Here is a 9,852-nt window from a genome sequence, read left to right as displayed (position 1 = left end):
TCATTGATATTTATATTCAAAAAGTCATTTTTAAATTACAAAAATTATTTATCCTTATTTTGCCTATGTAAATTCATAAAGTCTTCCGTATGCTTCTATTTAGCCGTTTGTACACGTAGATATGAGAGTGTTATTACTGTTATTATCAGCGATAATACGTGCGACAAGGACAGCCGGATTGGGGGGGCAAGCAATAAGAATTGTGTTGTGTGTATGTGTGTAGCGTAAGAGGCATGTAGTGACGGTATCCTTCGACTCGTTGTACGATTGAGATAAATAACACATGAACTAGACAGAATCCAATCGTTCGCCAGTCTGACTAGTCGTTCGATTAACTCTAAGTACTGAGAATATGCTGACGGAGTTGCAGCCTATGTAAGAATATAACAGAATTTATACATTTTATTAATGTACAATTTTATTATAAATATTATAAAGAATTTTCTTTATAATATTTTAAAAGAAAATTTCTTTATAAACTTATTATAAGAAAAACTTTTATTATAATTCGAGAAGGAAAATTTTATTGCGAATAAAAAATAATTTTAGTGACAAATAACGTTTTTTTTAAGCTTTTAATATAAAATTTTCAATCAATACATTATTACTCATTTTAACAATTTACATGTAAACTGGAAATTTTTTCAAAAATAAAAACAAATGTAATTTAATTAAAATTTTTTGTATTAGTGTCGCCCTTAACGAATTAACAGACTATGGAAAAGTGAATAAATAATTAATTTAATGTATTAAAATCTAAAGATATTTGATTTTAAATTGCATGTAATATTTATATAATTGTTAATTTATATGACACGATTATATTGTGCATGAATTAATTTTAAAATTAATTCTTAATTTTTAAAATTTGATAAAAATTATCATTGACCACTGATAAAGCAATACACACTTTTGTACGCGAATCTCGAGCAAATAATGAAATTAATATTTCAGATGAATGTGACAGCTGTGCTCCAACAAACTTTCACTTTATTATAATTGGAAAACTAACAGCTGTCGCGAAGGCTGTGTTTCAATTTGCAGTAGGCCACTTAGTTCACGCTTCGAAGAATTCTAATATCAAGTTTCTCGGCCGTAGTATCAGTTTACCGCCGTCTTAATAAGAAAGTAACAATTTATACGATGGAATCATTAAAGAGGATGTTGCTAATCAAAAGATCGGCAAGAACGTTATTGTCGTCTCGTTCTCAGGTAATATTGTGTTGAATGGAAAATTCGTTCTATTTTTTTTGTTAAGAGATTAAGCATTATGAACAAAAAAAAACGGAACGAATCTTCGTCCGTTCGATCTAATATAATTAACTAATGCTAACTTTATGGTTTGATCATAATTTTACAATTACATGTAATATGTACATAAATTGGAAATACTCTATTCATCTATTCAACTTTTTATTATTAAAATATTTGAAAGAGATTATTTGTCAGCACTTTAAATACAGTCAGGATTAATTGACATCTTTTTTCTTTTTTAGCGCATTCCACAGTGCTATAGAACACTTACATCTCAACAAGTGTTCGATCGTGAATCTAAATATGGTGCTCATAATTATCATCCACTCCCCGTGGCTGTGTGCAAAGCTCAGGGTGTCTTTATGTGGGACGTCGAGGGAAAACGATACTTTGATTTTCTAAGCGCATATTCGGCAGTTAATCAAGGCCACTGTCATCCCAGAATCTACAAAGCGATGATCGACCAAGCGAAGACTTTAACTCTAACATCCAGAGCATTTTATTCTGATGTTTTGGGTGAATTCGAGGAATATATCACGAAACTTTTCAGGTACAAAGTGTTATTTTTAAGTCGCAGGTTCATATCGATAAGATATTGATATTGACGCAACGAGATCTAAAGTATAAGAGATCATTACGAAAGTAAATGATAAATGTATATATACGGTGTAATATTATTTCGGAAATCTAGTTATTTAATATACCAGAAGTTATACGAATTAGAATATGATATCAGAAAAATTGGATCTTAAACAAAGATCTGGATTAAAATAATATTTTAATCTTTAAATTCGGTTACAATTACAATCTAATAACTGTAATTCTAGCCAATGAAGATAACAATTCGTTTAATATTTTGCTTGTATCGTAATTGAATCACATATTTTCAAGCGGCAAAACAATTTCGTAGATGCTGCATATCGAATTCATTCATATTTAAAAAAATATCCATCCCTTCAGCTATGACAAATGGTTGCCGATGAACACGGGTGTGGAAGGTGGTGAGACGGCATGCAAATTGGCGCGCAGATGGGGATACTCGTGCAAGGGCATACCGCAGAACCGAGCAAAGATAGTGTTTGCGGAGGGCAACTTCTGGGGAAGAACTATGAGCGCCGTCTCCGCGAGTACCGATCCCAGCAGCTACGGCGGTTTCGGGCCGTTTATGCCGGGCTTCGAGATCATACCCTACGACGATCTCCCGGCGCTCGAACGGGCTCTCGCCGATCCAAATGTCTGCGCCTTCATGGTGGAGCCTATCCAAGGTGAAGCTGGCGTTGTAGTTCCTAAGGTAAGCTCTCGCGCGCGGACGTTCGCAAAAAAAATAAGGCACCTTCGATTTTTAATAATTGTCTTCGTTTCTTGGAAAAGGACGGATATCTGAAAGGAGTTCGAGAGCTCTGCACGAAAAACAATGTTTTGTGGATCGCGGACGAGGTGCAGACCGGCCTGGCGAGAACGGGGAAGCGGCTCGCGGTGGATTACGAAAACGTGACGCCGGATATCCTGATACTCGGTAAAGCCCTGTCCGGAGGATTCTATCCCATTTCCGGCGTATTAGCGAACGATCCCGTTATGCTCACAATCAAGCCCGGCGAGCACGGGTCCACTTACGGTGGTAATCCACTGGGATGCAAGATCGCTCTCGAAGCGCTTCGCGTTCTGGAGGAGGAGAAACTTGCCGAAAATGCGGAGAGGCTCGGTCACGTGTTGAGAAACGAGCTTGGCAACCTGCCGAAAGAGATAGTCACTTTGGTGAGGGGGAAGGGCCTCTTGAACGCCATTGTTATTAATGAAAAGATAAACGCCATGGATATTTGCTTGAAAATGAAGGAACGCGGGCTCTTGGCGAAACCGACGCATGGACACATCATTCGTCTGGCACCGCCGTTAGTCCTCACGGAGGAACAGTTACGCGAGTGCGTGGATATAATTTCTAAAACTATTCTCACGTACAAGTAACGGACATGTATTTTATCTTTACAATAGTATAAGTGTATACTGTATTACATTTTTCGAACAAAAATGTTAATAACGATTATGTTATAAAAATGCACGCACACAAACAATGATTGATACTCTATGCCCATGTAATTTTCCTAAGTTATCCAATATACGTATATATATAATTTTATTTTTTTTAAATGTGCAGTATCCGATTGCGATTTTTATCTTGACAATATTCATTAAGCAGAGTTAATCCATATCGCGTATACGCTTTCAAAAAAGTTCGTCACTTGATAGATCGAAATTTTATCAAATGACATACTGCAAGAGGTTGAATCGGTCACGAGTGCATTAACGTATATCAAATTTATGGATATTATTTATAAAACAGTCGAATGCTGCAACAAATACAATTATCATCGCTCACGACGATGTTCTATTCCGCAAGGAAATCCCGAATAAGCCACTTTTGTATGTAGTCGTATTATTATCTCACCAAAAATGTATAATTAACGTAGCAAACGAGTTCATTTCGGGTTATTAATAGCTTTGTACGATAATATTCTCTACGCAAATAATAATCCTAGTGCAATAACGCGGGAGATAATATGTGTTAAAAAACACGTGTAACTTGCAACCAGTATTTCCAAGTAATAATTCATTATATTTCATTTCGATTAACTGGTGTTACGTCGTAAAATTATACAGATTAAACATTTTAATAGACTTTGGTTTGTCGTTTGAAATTTTATTAAAATATATTAAGTATGATCACTGTCAAATTCTTAATAAAGTTTAAAAATCTGAAAAGTATAGCAATGAAAGAGTTTAATTACAAGTCGAGTGCAAAAGAATTAATTTTCTTTTGTTCATCGATATTCTATTAATATAAAAATGACTTGGATGGATTGTATTGTTTACAATCGTGGCTCGTTTACTTGGGCATACTGGCGCCTTTATTTATTAGTACTTTTTATCAGATACGGTTCCGTCTGTAGGGTATTTATTCTAAATCCCTCTGTCGCAATGCTCGTGTACAAACACGATTTCAGTAAATAAGTCATCGTATCCGTCGTATCTTTTGTCATATCTTCTTTCACTTTGATATATAAAAGCAAGATTGCTAGAATTGTCATCAGATGCCTACTTTCTGACGTCCTGCGCTCTTACTTGTGTTTAAAAAAAAAAAGGTTCGTAAATGCCAGTTATACAATTCTAGCAACATTGCAGCATTTCAACTGTATTGCAGAGTGAGGAGAAAAATATGGCCATGCAATCTGTAAGACAGAGATTCTTCAGCATCGTAAGAGAATCGGACAAGAGAAGATTCCTGAGTTCCCAGCAAGTGATCGATCGTGACAACAAGTACGGCGGTATACATTTCAAACCGCTGCCAGTTGTTCTTTCTCGCGGGGAAGGAGTCTATCTATGGGACATAAATGGAAAGCGCTACCTTGATTTCCTGGCAGGATTCTCGACTGTCAACCAGGGCCACTGCCACCCGCGTCTGGTGAAAGTAATGAGAGATCAGGCTGGAAAGCTGGCGCATACGTCAAGAGCCTTCTACTCGGAACCTCACGGCGAATTGGGAGAGTATCTGACAAAACTCCTGGGATGGGATCGATTTTTACCTATGAACACAGGTGAATTTGCTTTGAAAAAGAATTTTACTTTCGAAAACAATTAGCTTTGGTATCCCGACAATTATCAGATTTTAATATTACTTGCGATAAGTACAAGTTTCTTTATTGTAAAAGACAGAAGAGTTGGAGCATTATTCATTCTTTTTTTATAATATTGTAGGTGTCGAAGGAGGTGACACGGCCATAAAATTGGCCAGACGCTGGGGATATAGAGTTAAAAAAGTGCCGAGTGGTAAGGGTACCATTGTGTTCGCCAAGGGAAACTTCTGGGGCCGTTCATTAGCGGCCTTATCGGCTTCGACAGATCCAAATTGCTATACGGATTTCGGTCCTTATGTGCCTCTTTTCGAGAAGGTGCCATATAACGATGCGGTCGCTCTGGAACAAAAGTTTCAAGAGAATCCGAATATCTGCGCGTTCATGATGGAACCCATTCAGGGAGAAGCTGGCGTTGTTGTGCCGACTGTAAGTTAATACGAAAATAGATTATAATATTGTGCATAAACGCTGTTTTCTTATTGTAGAAGATCGCGCAGAGTATTCTTCCTTCCCCCGTTGATACTTGAGTATTAATATTATCTTTTTGTCAACAATATACATTTCTTTTATTTTACTCTGTTTAGGATGGTTATCTGAAACGTGTAAGAGAATTGTGCACGAAATACAACGTTCTGTGGATCGCCGATGAAGTGCAGACTGGTCTTTGCAGAACTGGCACGCGTTTGGCAATTGATCACGAAGGCTATAGACCGGATATACTTATTTTGGGAAAAGCGCTCTCCGGTGGGATGTATCCAGTTTCTGGTGTCCTGGCGGATGATCAGGTATCCCAAAAAGTTTCATTGCAATTATTAAAATAATTCAATAACGGCTATTCCGAGCGTTCCTTAATTTAATAAGTACTATTTAATATGTGTTATTTATAATATACTATTTACAAGACTTTATAAAATGTAAAATATTTTAATAACCATTATCATTAAATTCGAAAGTTCTTCTGAATTCCTTGAATTATTAATTGAAGTTTCACTTACGCGATAACGAGATATCTGCCGTTACGTAGCTCAAAAGAAATTGATATTAATCACTCGTGTGACACGATAAGGATCTTTAATCCAGGCTGATCATCTCTTTCCAGATAATGCTCTGTTTGGAAACGGGCTCGCATGGGAGCACCTTCGGTGGGAGTCCGCTTGGGAATAGAGTCGCTTTGGAGGCGGTTAAAATTCTAGAGGAGGAGAATCTAGCGGAGAACGCGAGGAGACTCGGAAAAATTCTGAAAGAAGAACTGGATAAGCTGCCAAAGGACATCGCGACGGAATTCCGTGGACGTGGTCTTCTGGCCGGTCTAGTGATAAACAAAGGTATCAACAGTCAAGAACAAATCACTGATTCAGCTGTATCGCTGATAAATTGTCAACAAATTGAAAACTTATTGCGCGATACGAAGATAAAATACTTGTTGATGCACGTAAAATTAAAATCATTATCTCGCAAAGTGTGACTTTATCTCATATATTTACTCATAATAATTGTGCGCGGCAAATGTATTGTAATATAATAGACAAAAGGACCGTATGTCGAATAACGTTATTTAACAAGAAATATTGAATTTTATTATGATACATTCAATGTGCTTTTTACTTACAGAATTCGCTGAGGGTTGGGACATCTGTCTAAAGCTGAGAGACGCTGGATTATTATCGAGACCCGCACATGGTCAAATCATTAGAATATCGCCTCCGTTAACAATCACGGAAGAACAATTACGAGAAGGAATAAACATTCTCATTACGGTCCTCAAAAGTTACAAATAAATTTAATATTTCACCACGATTGTAAGCATATTATTTGCGAAATAGATTACTTTTCGTTATCGTATATTATTCCACTTCAAAAAGAGTGTTTAAAATCTTAATTCTGAAATTCATAGATTTCTTGAAGAAGTTGTTATAAGAGAAAAAAAAACAGTTAATTATAATCACGTGCGAAAGAAAATTTTACAATTATAAAACATGTATTGCAATGTCCATTCATACATACGTCTATATGTACATAAATTATCTTAATATATCAATTCATCATATATAAATTATATATGCGATTCGTTGTGCTTCTTTAAATGTCTCGTCAGACTAAAAGACTGCGAAAACATTTGATTACACTGATTGCACTTATAAGTCTTTGTACCGGTATGTAAATTTAAATGCCGTTTCAAATGATTGGCCAGCTTGAATCTCTTTCCGCACAATCGGCATTGGTGTTGCCGCAGCGTGCCGTGCGAGGCTTCGTGGCTTTTAAGGTGACTCGATTGCGCGAATCTCTTGCCGCACAATTTACACGCGAAAGGCTTCACTTTCGTGTGAATTCGCAGATGCTCGACCAGATTGCCCTTCTGCACGAAGCGCTTGTCGCAATACTCGCATTTGTGCACTCTCGACGTTTTGTGCGTTCGCAGGTGCATCTTTAGATTGTAATTATGACTGAATTTCTTGTCGCAAATTTCGCATTGCACCAAGCCCCTTCCGGTGTGAAGTCTCTCGTGAGCTTTCAAATTTTTCAAAAGCCGAAAACGTTTGTTACACGTCGTGCATTCGTAGTCTTTGCTCTGCGTTGTGTTATCGCTCTTATTGTGGACCTTTACATGCTCCTCCAAGTACGACGGATATGAAAATATTTTATCGCACACTTTACACTGATGTACGTTGGTCTTGGTGTGCAATCTCATATGGGCGCTGAGCTTGCTCTTCGATGCGTAACCTTTGCCGCAGCTTGGACATTTAAACGGCTGCTGGCCGGAGTGAGACAGCTGATGAGCAAATAATTTGGACTTTTGCGAAAATTGCCTCGAGCATATCTCGCACTGATGCTTCTTAACGTGTACATCCTCCTCCGTGGTTTTTATGTCGAGAGGCTGCTTGTAACTGTCGTCGCTTGGACACCCGTGATACTCGATCGCGAGTTGCCGGTCTTTCCCGGGCGATTTTATGAATCTCAAGTTCTCGGCGATCGTCGACACGTCGTTCTCGGGATGCATCGCGACATTTTGCATGCGTTCCGAGCTGCTCTCCTGGACTCCGTCGAGATCGATATTTTCCGGGAAGTTTATATTCTGCATCCCGTCGGCGTCGTCCACGGTGGATCTGTGGTACGACAAGTTCTGGATAGGATTGTCGACGGAATGAATTGACCTCTCGTAGCTCAAGTTTTGCGGGATATTGCTGGAATTCTCGCAAATCTCTATGTTCTCATTGTCGCACGACATATCGACGCTCTCCGTACTGTGCGTAATATTGTGACTTATTAACTGTCTTCTATTGGTAAAAGTGTGATTGCACAAGGAACAGTGTAAGGCACAGGCAGCTCGACTCGAGCTCTCCTCGTTCGTCAGCGACATGGTGTGCATCACATTCGGTCTGACCAACGGAGATAATTGCGTACTTGGAATATTGTCGTTGGCAAAGTTCGAGCCGACATGAGCGAAATTAAGATACGGATTCTGAGATTCCACGATGTGCATATGTTGCATGGGTATGTTGTCCTGAATAAACGGCAAGTGCAGCCGGTTGTGGGCGCAGAGCTCCTGGTAATTCATGAACACCGCGCCGCATTCCACGCATTTCAGTGTCTTGTGAGAATTTTGCACGGGCATGAATCCTTGACTCTGCTGATTCTGATAAAGCTTGCAGCCGGAAACGGTGGCGTACGACGTCAATCGAGATACCTGTGTTCGAACATATCTTGATTGTAGCGTTATAAACATACATATATATGTCGCAGTGAAAGCGTAAAGGTACCTACTCATAGACGCGTCATAATTTATAGCAATCTTTTTTTATCGGAAACAGTTGCAATTTTTGGTCCTCGGGGCGATGAATTTATGAACACTGACGACAAATGCGATGACAGATAAATTCAACTGTAAACGCGTCAAACGCGACAGTGCCAGAAGTCACTTACCCAGGCAGAAATGATCGGTCCATAGACCTCGATTCGACGTTTCTAAACATTGATTCAATCGGTCTATAGATATCGAATCGACGTGCATGGACCGGTTATTTGTGCCTTGATTATACTTAATCTAGCTATTTCTCAAATGACGCGCGTATGAGTGGGTACCTCAAAAATTCCTCTACCTTCAACGCCGCTTGCCTCAAGGCCCGGTCAGCGGCGCGGCATTGCTCCCGGTACAAAAGGGCCGACTCCGCTCTGGTGACGCAACGGTCGCACATCTTTTCGGGCAAGCCGTCTCCCTGCCAGACCTACGAGCAACACCCACGCGTGAGAGACACACGCAAGCTTTAATCCTCCGCCAAACATTTACATTTGAACGGTGAGATAAGTAAATGCATGCTGTTTGCGCTTACTTCCAGACAGGAGAGAGATCGTAATTTAGCGGCGAGCGAGGAGCCGGCCGGTCCCACGAACAGGCATACCATCTTGTCGCCGTCTTCCCGTAGGCAGGTGCGACACAATTTGCTGATGTTCTCGCTGTCGATCTCTTTCGTGACTATAAACATCTCTCCGCCGTTTTGATAAACCTAAATATATCGGCCCAGTCTCGGTTTTTTTTTTTACAGAGAGCAGGTATCTTGTCGACCCAATTCTTTTGACGTATTACCTCTGGTCGTGTGTCTCACTCGTTCGTCTCACAAGTCATGTTCTTGTTGTTCCTTGGATCTCTCTCGTCGTTTCTGTTTTGACGTTTCGTGTCGTCCATGCGGCTGTCAAATTTCATTTCGTCGTGTTTCGTCCACTCCGCACGAGAGATCGCCACTGTCGCCGCGCGAAACGTCTCATTGTCTCACAGCTGATCCCAGATAACCAAGCGTGCGATACCGCACAAAATACTACTATCGTACTGGTATTATACTGCCACGAGATGGCGGCGTACGGCGTAACTGTACGGTAACAGTACAAAAAGTATACATGATATTATGATACAAGCAGTACAGCGTATCATCACTGTACCTGTACTGCATATTGTTTAATACAATATTTTATTATA

At 39.4% G+C, this 9,852-nt stretch overlaps 2 protein-coding genes across 4 annotated transcripts; one reads left to right on the top strand and one right to left on the bottom strand.

Moving 5' to 3' along the window:
* The first annotated feature begins 96 nt into the window (after nucleotides 1–96).
* LOC105459867 lies at nucleotides 97–6,725 on the top strand. The gene is made up of 11 exons (XM_011706204.1): nucleotides 97–375; nucleotides 955–1,212; nucleotides 1,497–1,804; nucleotides 2,215–2,545; nucleotides 2,626–3,214; nucleotides 4,262–4,390; nucleotides 4,449–4,844; nucleotides 5,005–5,309; nucleotides 5,468–5,668; nucleotides 5,983–6,208; nucleotides 6,495–6,725. Exons 2-11 carry the CDS (start codon nucleotides 1,144–1,146, stop codon nucleotides 6,659–6,661), a joined length of 2,721 nt encoding a protein of 906 aa, XP_011704506.1. The 5' UTR covers nucleotides 97–375; nucleotides 955–1,143; the 3' UTR covers nucleotides 6,662–6,725.
* Nucleotides 6,726–6,842: 117 nt separating this feature from the next.
* Nucleotides 6,843–9,811, bottom strand: LOC105459860 (zinc finger protein 808-like). Of its 3 annotated transcripts, none has more exons than XM_011706193.1 (4): nucleotides 9,466–9,811; nucleotides 9,212–9,385; nucleotides 8,981–9,106; nucleotides 6,843–8,568 (listed from the first exon to the last, which is right to left on the bottom strand). In XM_011706193.1, the coding sequence occupies exons 2-4, from the start codon at nucleotides 9,362–9,364 to the stop codon at nucleotides 6,937–6,939; spliced, it is 1,911 nt and encodes a 636-aa protein (XP_011704495.1). In that variant the 5' UTR covers nucleotides 9,365–9,385; nucleotides 9,466–9,811; the 3' UTR covers nucleotides 6,843–6,936. The 3 variants fall into 3 exon arrangements, with proteins under 3 accessions (XP_011704495.1, XP_011704496.1, XP_011704494.1); XM_011706194.1 differs by having other exon boundaries at nucleotides 9,212–9,354; XM_011706192.1 differs by having other exon boundaries at nucleotides 9,212–9,811.
* Nucleotides 9,812–9,852: the final 41 nt, after the last annotated feature.

This window comes from Wasmannia auropunctata, unplaced genomic scaffold (assembly GCF_000956235.1).
Source record: "Wasmannia auropunctata unplaced genomic scaffold, wasmannia.A_1.0 LD333505.1, whole genome shotgun sequence".
Taxonomy (NCBI): Eukaryota; Metazoa; Arthropoda; class Insecta; order Hymenoptera; family Formicidae; genus Wasmannia; species Wasmannia auropunctata.
This window is presented reverse-complemented; position numbering and strand designations above follow the sequence as displayed.